Source organism: Mustela nigripes, chromosome 15, assembly GCF_022355385.1.
Source record: "Mustela nigripes isolate SB6536 chromosome 15, MUSNIG.SB6536, whole genome shotgun sequence".
NCBI classification, from domain to species: domain Eukaryota; kingdom Metazoa; phylum Chordata; class Mammalia; order Carnivora; family Mustelidae; genus Mustela; species Mustela nigripes.
In genome coordinates this window covers 74,161,547-74,175,754 of record NC_081571.1, presented here as the reverse complement: position 1 = coordinate 74,175,754, position 14,208 = coordinate 74,161,547, and the positions used below count along the sequence as shown (strand labels likewise).

General features: G+C 42.3%; 1 protein-coding gene across 2 annotated transcripts in view; it reads right to left on the bottom strand.

Moving 5' to 3' along the window:
* The window catches only part of PCCA (propionyl-CoA carboxylase subunit alpha), a 413,253-nt gene that overhangs the window by 379,176 nt on the left and 19,869 nt on the right, over window positions 1-14,208 (bottom strand). For both annotated transcript variants that reach the window (XM_059378122.1, XM_059378121.1), the window contains one exon: window positions 1,334-1,411. In XM_059378122.1, the coding sequence (XP_059234105.1) occupies window positions 1,334-1,411 (78 nt within the window). The remainder of the gene's footprint in view (window positions 1-1,333; window positions 1,412-14,208) is intronic.

The window sequence follows — 14,208 nt, the reverse complement described above, 5'->3', positions numbered from 1 at the left end:
TGGCTTGAGATTCTCTCCCTCTACTCCTCCCCCTCCTCATGCAAATAAATCTTCAAAAAAAAACAAAAAAATTAAGAAACATGATTTCATAATAGTGAGTTTATCACAGCTAATTCATCTGGACCAGTGCTGTCCAATAAAGTAACCACCAGCTACAAGGCTACTGAGCTCTTCAAATGTGGCTAATCGAATCAAACTGCCAGATGTATAAATTATATACTAGATTTAGAAGGTCTGGTACAAAACAAAAAGAAGAATGTAAAGTATCTTACTGATATTTCAATATATAATCAGTATAAAAAGTGACACTTTAGATAGAGAATTGAAACATACTGTTAAAAATTTTCTTAATGTGACTATGAGAAAATTTAAAATTATATGCCCTGCAATTGTGTTATTGTATTGCTACTGAACTACAGTGAAATAGACCCTTTCTCCAAGCCTCCAGAATTTATTTTCAAGATTTTATTTATTTATTTGTCAGAGAGAGAGAAAGAGAGGGAGCGCGCGCACGAGAGGATAGCACACAAGTAGGGGGCGTGGCAGACAGAGCAAGAAGCAGGTTCCCCACTGAACAAGGAGTCTGATACAGGGCTTGATCCCAGAACTCTGGGATCATAACCTGAGCTGAAGGCAGATGCTTAACTGAACTGAGCCACCCAAGTGTCCCTCCAAGCCTCTGGATTCTTCTGAGTTTTATTTACTTCAAGAGATGATTTAGAACGTACCTCCGCTACTTCATTCTCAAATAATCATTCACCAGTTTGGCCTTCATGACATTCAACCTGAACTATTCCTTAACCAAAACTCCTTCCTGTCCTCTTTGAGGCCTTCACTGTCACAAATTGTGTTTACCCCAATAATCACCACTTCCACGTCCACCCAATCTCATATAACAGCCTCAACCATTATCCTCTATCAGGATTTTCACTAGAATTCTCTTGTCCCAAAATTTATAATTTACAATTTTATAAATTACAAAATTTACAATTATAAAAATGCCTTCAAAATTAATCCTATAAATATTAAATGGAAGAAAAATCAGTAGTTTAATCAAAATCTCTCCAATGCCCAGAATTTAAGAATGTTATGTTATTCTACTGAATACAAGGGAAACACTATAAATTTATTCAATTTTTGGTATAGATACCAAAATTTAAGACTCAGATTGTGGCCCACAATGAAGAAAGAAAGATTGAGCACCTATAAAACCTATGACATTAGAGCAGTAATTACACATCATTAATAAAATTTACAATCTGTCCAGTGAACACAGCATGGAGACAAAGTAAAACCATTATAACTTTGCTATTCAAAGTATTTAAATACTTACTTTTTCATTAGAATCATATCCTGCTGAACAGAGACGACGGGACACCATTAAGTGCGGTCTTGAGTAGTGTGGAACATGCTACCAAAAAAAAAAAAAAGAAAGAAAGAAAGAAATGAATTACCGATACTTGAATGGGCTTTAAAAATATTTTTTTCAGGGTAATTCTTCCAGTATGCTTCTACCTAAAATATTTTACCGATCAATGTATGTAGTTCCAAGCCACAGGCCCTAACTGTGGAAGATAAATCATAACTTCAGACATATCCCTTTGGCACACAAGAGAAACCAAAAGGCAACAGAAGGATCTCTAGAAAAGTAAAATAAGAGTCAATGGGTCAATCTTAATTATAGAGAACTGACGTTACCAGAGGGGTGGGGGATTCAAGAGTGCACTTGTGATAAGCACTGGGGGATACGTATAAGCGTTGAATCACTATACCGTACATCTAAAACTAATATAACAAAATGTATGTTAACTGGAATTAAAATAAAAACTTAAAAAAAAAAAAACAAAGGTCAATGGGTCAAATAAAATTTGAAGAAAAAAGGTCTGATTAGGCAGACTGACACAGCAGCAGGATCCTAAGGTCACCTACAACACAGAACCTCATACAACATAAAATAGGAGTCTTGGCTTTTAAGGAGCTTCCATTTTAACAGGGACCAGAAAGTAATACAACTTTTTGTTTGCTATTATCTTGAACATGATTTCTTCTTTTACTTTTTCTGGCACAGTGAAAAGGTAATGGTAATAATCAAGTTCACCTCTACTTCGTTATTATAAATGTTTGTGTAAAAAATGTATCTTAAGGCTTTAAAACATGAGCAATCATCACTAATAAAATTTATAGTCAAAGATTTAAGAGAACAATTTACCCAGTAGTCACCGATAAAGCTAGATCAAAAAAAAAAAAAAAAAAAAAAAGATGAACAGAAGGTAGGGGGAGTGAAAGGCAACCAGCACTACCTCTTAGTGTTTCTAAGAAGACAAAGCAATTAAGAAGCAAATGTTTTTATAGCAACATTTTTCAATAAACTCAAAAATTCATATAATTGGTAAAGCATCAAGCCCCAAATTACAAAATGTAATCTTAATACAAAAGTGAAGGTAATGGGAGCCTGGATGGCTCAGTCAAGCAGCTCCCTTCCGCTGGGCTCTGGTCATGATCCCAGGGGCCTGGGATTAAGCCCCACGTCGGGCTTCCAGCTCAAGGGGGCGTCTGCTTTTCCCTCTCCCTCTGCCCCTCCCTCACCCCCCACCTTGTGCTCTCTCAGGCTGGCTAGCTGGCTCACATTCTCGCTCTCAAATAAATCTTTTTTAAAAAATAGATAAGAAAGATATACTTTAGACAATGAAGCCCACAGTATCAAGTAAAAGACTAGTTAAGACAATGGTCTGAGACTGGCAAACACACTCCATACTCCATCCCTTCTAAAGATCAAAACTCACTCTTGCACACCTTCAGACATCCCTCTAAGTTCAAGAGTATTAGGCCCAATTCTTTTTTTTTTTTTTTTTTTTTTTGACAGAAATCACAAGGACACAGAGAGGCAGGCAGAGATGGAGGGGGAATCAGGCTCCCCACTGAGCAGTGAGCCCAATGTGGGGCTCTATCTCAGGACCCCGATATCATGACTTGAGCTGAAGGTAGAGGCATTAGCCCACTGAGCCACCCAAGCGCCCCTAGGCCCAATTTTAAAAATCAGTAAGGGGAGGTGCACACCTGGATGGCTCAGGTGGTGATCTCCAGGTCCTGGCACGGAGCCCCATATCGGGCTCCAGCTCAGTGGGACGTCTTGCTTCTCCCTCTGCCTCTCCCCCGGCTTGGGCTTTGTCTCCCTCTCTCAAATGAATAAATAAAATCTTAAAGAAAAATGAGTAAAGGGAATCCAGAGAATTTTAATTTGTCAAAAGTCCTCAGGCTAGGTTGCAATGGTTGCAAGATTTAAGCTTAGATCCATTCAAAGCATTCTGGAGTTTGAGAAAATAAAAAAGTAACAGACCTCCCACATTAACACCGATGTCTCTGCAAAGACAGGATTTGAGGAGGAAACAAAAATTTACCTGGAGGGTCTAGCCACTCTTTACATGCCCAATAAAAATTCAGTCTTCCGCTGCCTTCAGTAGAACAGACATATTTACTCCTACACCAGACTGATTAGGATAAAGGTAATTCTTCTTCCCTGGAAAAATCAGGTCTTGTGTTTACAGCCTCAGCCAAAGCAGAAAACAAACTAAGAAAACAAATTTTAAGAATAAAGAAAAGCAAAAGCTTCCTGGGAATTTCTCAGATTTATACTGCAGCAAGGCAGCACGGGGATATTTACACACAGTAAATATACCAGCTTCCTATCCATTTTATAAAATGTAACAACGAAACAGTTTACATTTTTACAAACTCTCCCTAATACTATAAGGCACATAATGGTCTGCTGCATAAACAGATCAACATAGTACTTTTACAAATGACAAAAACCTGTCTTTCATCACTAACAAATAAAGGCTGTGAGTGAATCCTGATGGCAAAAACCCAATGGGCACAAACCAAATGTGCGTCTTCCAGAGACAAGACATAACCTGAGGTGGACATTTGAGGTATTCGAATCAGCTTCAGAGAGTGAGAACAATAGTGATGTTCATGTCTGGGGAAGGGAACCTGCAAAGAGGCTGGGTGGCTCAGCTGGTTAAGCGTCTGCCTTTGGCTCAGGTCTTGATCCCAGGGTCCTGGGATTGAGCTCTGGCTTGGGCTCCCTGTTCAGTGGGGAGTCTGCTTCTCCCTCTTCCTCTATGCACTCTTGAGCGCTCTCTCGTTCTCAAATAAATAAATAAATAAATAAGGCAGCCTGACACCCAGCAAAGAACTATGGAAGGGGGCACCTGGGTGGCTCATTGTTAAGCATCAGGTCATGATCCCAGCGTCCTTAGATTGAGACCCACATCAGGCTGCCTGCTCGGTGGGAAGCCTGCTTCTCCCTCTAACTCTGCTGCTCACCTGCTTGTGTTCCATCTCTCACTGGTTCTCTCTCTGTCAAATAAATAAATAAAGTCTTTATTTAAAAAAAAAAAAAAAAAAAAAAGAGCTACAGGAGAAGAAATCTGAGTTCTAACCCTAACTCTAGGACTTGAACCAACCACTCTGACCCCTCTGCTCTCTTCTAAGAAGGAAAGCTTCGATAGGGTCTCTTACTAACAAAAACCACTATTATCCAAAAGCAAGAGCAGAACACAGGGATATCTAACATGTACAAAACTCTGACGATCGTGAGAGAAAATGCAATCAATCCAACCAAAGTCAACATACAGGCCAAGAACATGGGGACCCAGATCTCACTGCTCAACTACTCCGAGAGGAACAAACATGCAGAGCTACTTGGTAGAAATAGAGCTAATTTCATAGATTTTAATAAATATGAATTATGCATTAAGTTTCTAGGCTACCTCTGGGAATAAAAACCTCAAAACTCTTTTTCATGAGATGAGCCCATGAAGAACAAGCTAAACTTACCCCAAAAGGAGAAAGTTTCTCTCCCAGAACCATTCAGAAATTTCAAGTGGCCAAACTCTGAGCAATATTTGGGCCAGCTGACTCAATTATACTCTACTTACCTTTAGGAAACCAACACTAGACTAAAATAGGTCTATGCCACAGTTCCTAAAATTAAATCCCCTCTAAGTTACACCTGACCAAAATGTAGGAGCTGTAGCACTGAATCTAAGTGATCGAGCTGATTTTTTGGAATCTTTTATTACTATGTAAAATACTTGATTCTGAAGATCTAAGACTGTACCTTACCATCAGTACAAACATATATATGTATACACACACACACACACACACACACACCTTGTACACATGTGAATTTGTAATAATATGGCCCCAAATATTAAAAAACATAGATTCCCCAGTGAGCCAAATAACTAGAAGTAGAAATTATCCAAGCAGAACTGTAACACCTGAACTCTAAAGAAAAAACAAGTGCTTGGGCCACTTCCACAGCCAGTCGGAACCGGTTTGTAGCAGCCCCATAAAAGCCTTGCCTATTGCTGTTCACTCCCAGCAGACCTTCATGGAAGCCCAAAGTTATGAAGAATACAAGCCAAAAATCGGACAATTCTGTAGAGATATAAGATAAAATTTTCCTATTTATTTCTGTAATCTCTACACCCAATGTGGGGGTGGAATTCACAACCCCAAGATTAGAAGCTGCACGCTCCAGCAACTGAGCCAGCCAGAGGCCCCCCAATTTTTTTTTTAATACAGAGAACAGTTAGTAGAAATCTGCTAATCTGAACCTCTACACAGAATTCTATTATTTTTGTTAAGGATATAACTAACTGACTACAAGCCCAACACAAAAAAGAATTTTTTAGGATTTTATTTATCTGACAGAGTGAGAGAACACAAGCAGGGGAGCAACAGAGGGAGAGGGAGAAGCAGGATCCCAGGACCCTGGGATCATGACCTGAGCCGAAGGCAGAGGCTTAACCATCTGAGCCACGCAGGCACACCCCAAAAAATTTTAAGTAGGCTCCATGCTGGAGGCTTGAACTCACAACCACAAGATCAAGACCTGAGCTGAGATCAGGAGTTTGACACTAAACCGAATGAGCCACCCAGGTGCTTGCAGTCCAGATTCTTTAAAGGTACTTCCTAAAACGAGGAGTCCTAGGGAAAAACCTGAACTAACTCCAACTCTAAAGACTGTTTAGCCTATCACAGGCAAAAGGAGAATTAGGTCAGTGTGTACAAATGACTTCCGAATTACCCCTTAGCATTGGTTCCCTTCTACAAGGTAAAGATGGTGTCTATTTCACACACTTAGAAAGGAAATGGCTCACAGTGTGGCCCATGACAAGCAGCAGAACCTCCAGAGTCACAAGACCTGAGTCCGCTCTTAGCTCCCCTGCCTCACAGTTTCGTCCTAGTCAGGCAGATCGTTTCTCTGGACCCCAATTTCCTTTCAATAAAATGTGAAGACACCTCCCGGCTTTCCCACAGCTGTTAAAAGGATCACATAAATCTTTACAGACTGTAAAGCACCAACAAAATATGATATTAAGCAATAACTAAACCCAGTAATGCAGCTGTCCCCTTCTTAAAGTTGTACCAGACCATTTGGGAGTTACCTTTGGAGCAGTAATAGTCAAGAGCTCTGACCCACACTCAGATTTGCACGTTACAGTAAGCACACAGTAACTGCTACCCAAGGGGCACCTGGGTGACTCAGTGGGTTAAAGCCTCTGCCTTCAGCTTGGGTCATGATCCCAGGGTCCTGGGATCAAGCCCCGCATCGGGCTCTCTGCTCAGCAGGCAGCCTGCTTCTCCCCTCTCTCTGATGCTTCTCTACCTCCTTGAGATCTCTGTGAAATAAATAAATAAAATCTTAAAGGGGGGAAAAACCCTGTTACCCAAAAAAAGGGAGAAATGCTACAGCTTTTCAACAAACTGGATACAAGCCTACCAGTCATTGCAAACAGGGAAATAAATGTTTTTTGAACACAGCGCCTGTTTTCACATTCAGAACATGGCCTCAGGTGGCAGCTCAAACTAGTAAATCTTACAAGGTTATCTTTAAAAAAAGAAAAAGGTAAACACTAGCTTAAAAACAAATGCTAATGCAAAAACCAAAGTTACTGTTATTCCCAACACACCCACAGTGGCATTCCGGGTAATGCTTCAGTCCTCTAACCGGCTCATTCATCATCAGGATGCGCTCTGCTTCAAAGCAGCCACGAGCCTCAAAACTGGGGATTAACATGGAGCCAGAAGGTGATCTTACCAAGGTAAAGTTCCACATTAGCTAGTGCTTCAGCTTCCAACTTTCCAAGGAAAGGTCCCCTCCATGTTTCAGGACACGGAGGTAGGAAGCACCAGCTCAGTACTTACAACAGCATTTGAACAGTAACGACCTTCCATGGGAACGCCCTCCAAAAACACCGAAGTCAGGCTTTTTCACTTAAGCACAGCTTTTTCTTCAAAACAGACACTAACTATTTAGTCTTTGGAGCCTCACCAGCATGACCTTCTGTCAAAATCGAGGTTGGATACCTGTTATCTGAGAGATGATAAAGCTCACAATTCTCTGGCTTTGCCTCCACAAAGTTAGAGCACCAGGAAACTATACACACCAGCTCTGAAATTCCATCACCCCATCTGGCCCCCCACCAGGCCATTCTTCCCACCCCACCTGTAGCAGATGCTGCGGGGGCCCACCTGGAGCAAGCAGCGCAGCACCCCCCAGCTGCCGCATTGACTACGCACCACGCACACCTGCTCCCTAGTCTGGCCCATTTGCCTTAACCAGACACGAGTTCTCCATCATGCCGGGGAGCTACCCCTTCTCAGCCCTACAGCCAATGACTGGCTAGCAATGGGGTTCAAAAGGCCATCCCCACTCACCTCAAGGTGGGAGCAATTCAGTCCATACCATCTGGTATTTAAGAATGGGCTGTCCAATATGGCAGCACCAGCCATATACAGCCACCAAGCATTTGAAATGCACCAGTCCAGATTCCAATGTGCTCCAAGTATAAAATAACACATCAGATCTGGAGGCTTAATACCAAAACAATGCAGAAGGCTCCATTAATATTTTTAATGTATATGTTGAAATAATATTTTAAATATATGGAGTTAAATAAAATACACTAATATTAATCTCACCTTCTTTTACTTTTTTTTTTTTTTTTTTTTAGGATTTTCTTATCTGTTTGAGAGAGAGAGAGAGAGACGGCACACTGGTGAGGGACAGAGGGAGAGGAAAAGAGAGAATCTCAAGCAGACTCCTCACTGAGTGGAGAGCCCCACATGCCACTCAATATCATGACCCTGATCAGGACCTGAGCTGAAACCAAGGGCTGGATGCTTAAGCGACTAGATCACCCAGGCGCCCCTTGTTTTACTTTTTTTTTTTTTTTTAAAGATTTTATTTATTTATTGGACAGACGGAGATCACAAGTAGTCAGAGAGGCAGGCAGAGAGAGGAGGAAGCAGGCTCCCTGCTGAGCAGAGAGCCTGATTCGGGGCTCCATCCCAGGACCCTGAGATCATGACCTGAGCCAAAGGCAAAGGCTTTAACCCACTGAGCCACCCAGGCACACACCCCCTTGTTTTACTTTTTTAATGTGAGTACTAGAAAACTTTAAATTACATTTGCAGCTCACAGTCCGTTTCTACGGGACAGGGCTAACCCTGAGCAGGGCTCCTCACACTTCCCCGCGCGACACTATCGCCTGGAGGGCTTGTGAAAACATTGCCGGGCTCCAACCCCAGCTTCTAACTGGCCAGCCTGGGATGCCACTGCAAAATCTGTATTCCTCACAAGCTCCCATGTGGGAGCTTGCATGCTACTTCTGCTGCAAACAGAGTCTCCACTTCGAGAACCACTGCTCCAGAGCTACCCTGTGGGATGAGACTACAGCTGGTCTCCAGCTGGGGCCTCTTCCTTGCTTAGCTTTTTTTCCCCCTGCACTATGCTGCTTTCTTCACACTTCTGTTGACCACCCCCTGCCACAAAACCCCTTTCCAGGCTCTGCTTCTAGAAAATCTAACCATCCCATCTTCAACGGAACTGGTTTTCCACAACTCTAGCTTTCACAAAGGGCCAGATCAGCAGCAATTAATGAAATAAGAAAAATGGCTGTTTATTTTTTGTAAAACAAGTTCCAAAGTTATTCACTGGATTGCTAGTTACCTTATATAATGTATTCTATGCAGTCAATGCTAGGACAAGGTTTATTCATACCGATGAAGCAATGTTCCTTACTACTATAAGACAAGGACAGCTTCTGGCCTACTGCTTCCCTCTTTCCTGTGACTACTATGAGGTTCATACTACTTTTTGTGCCCAAGCCATATAAATTTCCCCTTTATCCATTTCGTCAAATTTGTTAATATAATGTAATAAAAGCACTGAAGTCAGATTTGAGTTTGAATCCCGAATCTCCCACTTCAACTGTTGTGTGAACCTGGGAAACAGCTGTGAAAATGGGATTCATTTGAAGGTGGACTGGTGACTCAATGTGAAGACAGCCTTCTTCCTCCTTTGCCATTCGTAGCAACCCCAGAAGCACGCATTGACCCCAGAAGATGGTTTCAAACTACTTCTCCTTGCCCACAACCATTCATCATCCCACAAACAACAAATAAAATCAACCACCCCCACTGTTCTATAAATTCAATCAAATCATTTATAGAACTACTGTCTCTATCTTCTCTCCCAAGCTGCAGCCTTCCCTAACTCTAAAACACTATCACACCCAGGGGCTTAGGTCAAACCAAGAGCTCTTTTTTTTTTTTAATGTAAACTGAGCTATAATTCACATACCATAAAACTCAATTTTTTTGAAGTATACAACAGTGTGGCCTCTCAGTATATTCACAAGGTTGTGGAACCATCACCACTATCTTTTTTCATCCACCCACTCCCCCCACAAAGAAGCCCCTTAAGTCATTAGCTGTCTCCACTATCCCTCCTCCCCCAAGCCCCTGGCACCTACTCGTCAGCCTCTGTGCATCTGCCTATTCTGGACATTTCACATAAATGGAATCCTACAGTACGCGGCAGCCGTCTGTGCCTTCCTTTCAAGGGTCCTCACTTCCCCTTCTCCTCCATCTCCCTTCTAACCCTACAGCGAGTACTACTGGCTCTGGTCCCAAGATACATCCCAGGTCTCAGCAGGTCTCTCGAACTCCAGCGCCACCACACCACCATCGTCAACTAACTTGAATTTCTACAGTGGCCTCCTGACTGGTCTCCCCGGCTGCCACTGTGCCCTCCCCCAGTCCCCACCAGGACATTCTCCACAGAGGAGGCGCAGTCTCCTCTCCAACGTGAATCCAATTTGCTTAAAACCCTCCAGTGACTCCCACTATTAGGGTAAATGGCACATGCGTGCCCCTACATGGGTGCCCTGTCCACCTCATCTCCTCGCACTCCTTCCTCCCTCCCTCCACTCCGACCACACTGGCCACATCCATCCCTTGACTATACCTAATGCCGTCGCGTCTCAGAGCTTTTGCTTTGGCCGTGCTATGGACCACCAGTGCCCAAGACTGTCACAGGATAGGCTGGGTCCGTTTTCCCTTCAAATGCCACATGCTCAGAAATGTCTCCGCTATTTTCTTTAAGTAACCAGCTCTCAACATCGCCACAACTCTTTATCCCATTATCCTATTTTTTTACTTTCAGAGCCCTTACTACTCTTTGAACTTACCTATTTCTGTGACCATGGGCAGTGTCCTCTACTTGGATATAACCACAGTGAGGGCAGAAACGTTTACTGCTATACCACAGCACAGCCAGCACCTGGCACACAGTAGGTGCAGTGGGTTGAATGTTGCAGCCCAAAATGATGTGTCCATGTCCTAGAATTTGTGACTGTGACCTCTTTGGGGAAAAGGGTCTTTGCTGATGTATTTAAAGGTTTCAAGATGAGATCATCTTGGAGCCTGTCATGGCCCTAAATCCAAAGACAAGTGTCCTTAGAAAAGAAAGAAGGGTCGCCTGGGGGGCTTAGTCAGTTAATTAAGCCCCTTCCTTCGACTTGGATCATGATCCCAGGGTACTGGGATGGAGCCCCATGTCAGGCACCCTGCTCAAGAGGGAACCTGCTTCTCCCTCTTTCCTTCTGCCTCTCCCCCTGCAGTTTGGGTTCGCTCTCAAATAAATAAAACCTTAAAAAAGAAGAAGAGGAGGAGGAGGAGGAGAAGAAGACACACAGGGAGAAGGAAGGGAAGGCCACATGAGGGCACAGCAGAGACTGGAGCAATGGAGCCACAAGCTAAGCGATGGCTAGAGCCCCAGGAAGCGCAATGAGATCAAGAGGCACTCTTCACTAGAGCCTTCAGAGGAAGCATGGGCTTGCCAACATCGTGATTTCCAACTTCTAGCCTCCATAACTGTGAAGGAATAAATGTGTGTTGTTTTAAGCCACCAGCTGTGTCCCACGGATGCTATTAGTTTTCCTGACTAAAATTGTAACTCTGTATCTTCCAACATTTTTTTTTCAAATCCAATTTTCAAATATTTTTATTACATTAGAGAGAAAGCTACCTGAATCGTTCCTGGCCTGCAGTATCCCGTATCTGTAACTTTACATATTTACCACCAACATTTATTATCTTTGAACCAAATTCCACTCCTATTGTATGATTTGAGTCATCTTTGAATTTTTTTTCTATAAACTGATGAAGCAAGCAAGACTTGCCAGTTCCTGCCTTTCCAATAACCAAGAACTTAAACAAAAAATCATAGGTTTCGGACACGGCCGTCTGCGACATCTTGGGAGCGGTACCACCTCTCGCCGGGTCGCCAGCTGCAACTCAGGCCGGCGGGAGAGGAGGGTCCAGGTGGTCCTCCGCGTCTCAGTGGGAGTGGTGCCTGCCAGGGGACAGGAGAAGGGACGGCCCGTGGTCCCCACGGCAACCGCCGGCCACCCCGCAGCTGCGGCACTGCGGGACTTGTATCTTCCAACATTTTTGAAATTCACTTCTATTTTGATTTTATTAATACTGACTCCATCACAGTTTCTGTTTTCTTTTAAAAATAAAAATGTCGGGGCGCCTGGGTGGCTAAGTCGTCTGCCTTCGGCTGGGGTCATGGTCCCAGGGTCTTGGGGTCAACCCTCCATCAGGCTTCCTGATCAGCAGGAAGCCTGTTTCTCCCTCTCCCACTCCCCCTGCTTGTGTTCCCTTTCTCACTGTATCCCTCTCTCTGTCAAATAAATAAGTAAAATCTTTAATAATTAATTAATTAATTAAAATGTCAATAGGAATTTAAAATAAATCATTTTTAAAAGATTTTATTTATATTCTACTTTTATTATCTATTATTATAAAAATAAAATATAATAAATAAAATCTTTTTTAAATGATTTAAATATAAATATATATTATATAAATATAAATATATATTAACATGATATGTAATATATATTATATATTATTCTACATTTATTATATTTTATTATTATTTATTTAACAGTGAGAGAGAGATCGATGCAGGGCTCAATCCCAGGACCCTGGGATCATGACCTGAGTCAAAAATAGACGCTTAATGACTGAGCCACCCAGGCGCCCCCAAATAAATCATTTTTTAAAATTATACGACACCCAGGAGTGGCTGGCTGGCTCACGCGGTAGAGCTCAAAACTCTTGATATCGGGGTTGAGTCAAGTCCAATGTTGGGTGTAAAGATTATGTTAAAAAAAAAAAATCTTTAGGGACGCCTGGGTGGCTCAGTTGGTTGGGCGGCTGCCTTCGGCTCGGGTCGGGGTCCCGGCGTCCTGGGATCGAGTCCCACGTCGGGCTCCTTGCTTGGCGGGGAGCCTGCTTCTCCCTCTGCCTCTGCCTGCCACTCTGTCTGCCTGTGTTTGCTCTCGCTTCTCTCTCTATGACAAATAAATAAATAAAATTTAAAAAATAAAAATAAAAAAAAATAAAATAAAATCTTTTTAAAAAGACTGGAATCATTTGAACAACTCCTTTTCTCTCACTCTTTTGATCAAATTGTCCCCTATCTTTCCTCCTTATTCAGAAAGGTGTTTTACCAATTATTCCTCTGTTCTGAACCTCTTTTTTTAAGATTTTTTTGTTTACTTGAGAGAGAAGGAGGGAGGTAGGGACAGAGAGAGTGAGTGAGAGAAAAACACAAGTAGACTCCACACTGAGCAGAGAGCCCATAGTAGGGCTCAAGCCCACAACCCCAAGATCAGCACCTGAGCTGAAACTAGAGCTCAAGGCTTAACCAGCTGCACCACCCAAGCATCCCTTGAACATCTTAAGAACAAAATAAAATCCAAAAAGCAGATATATAGATACACAAATGTCCATAGCATTTTATTATACCAGAAACTGGTTTCTGGTATAATCTTAGAAAATTTTTCTTCCCAAGTGATTGTCAGAAATCTATTAGCACAAGCTAGTACAGCTACTCTGGAAAACAGCATGGAAGTTCCTCAAAAGTTGAAAACAGAGCTACCCTATGACCCAGCAATCGCACTACTGGGTATTTACCCTAAAGATACAAATGTAGTGATCCAAAGAGGCACATGCACCTGAATGTTTATAGCAGCAATGTCCACAATAGCCAAACTATGGAAAGAACCTAGATGTCCATCAACAAGTGAATGGATAGAGAAGATGTGGTATATATACGTACAATGGAATACTATGCAGCCATGAGAAGAAATGAAATCTTGCCATATGCAATGACATGGATGGAACTAGAGGGTATTATGCCGAGCAAAATAGTCAATCAGAGAAAGACAATTATCATATGGTCTCCCTGATATGAGGAAGTTGAGAGGCAATGTAGGGGGTTTGGGGGGTAGGAAAGGAATAAATGAAACAAGATGGGATCGAGAGGGAGACAAACCATGAGTCTTAATCTCACAAAACATACTGAGGGTTGCCAGGGGGAGGGAGGTAGGGAGAGGGTGGTTGGGTTATGGACACTGGGGAGGGTATGTGCTATGGTGAGTGCTGCAAAGTATGTAAACCTGGTGATTCACAGATCTGTACCCCTGGGGCTAATAATACATTATATGTTAATTAAAAATAAAAAATTAATTAAAAAGAAAGAAATCTATCAGCACATTGGAAAGATTTAGCTCCGGGCAATTCTAAAGCATTCAGATAGGCTTCAACATTCTTTTTCATGACTAGGAAAGAAATTCTTGGATTTTAAGGAACATAAAGCTTAAGCATTTAAGTTCTGTGCAGGCACCATATAATGAGACCATCTCTCAAATGAGAAAGAATTTGAAATTGTAAAAGCAAGTTTGGAAATCATGCCATCCAAGATTTATATCCTAGCTCACCTGCGCCCTAAAGCTAGTTACTTAACTGCTGAACTTTGTTTCCTCATCTGTA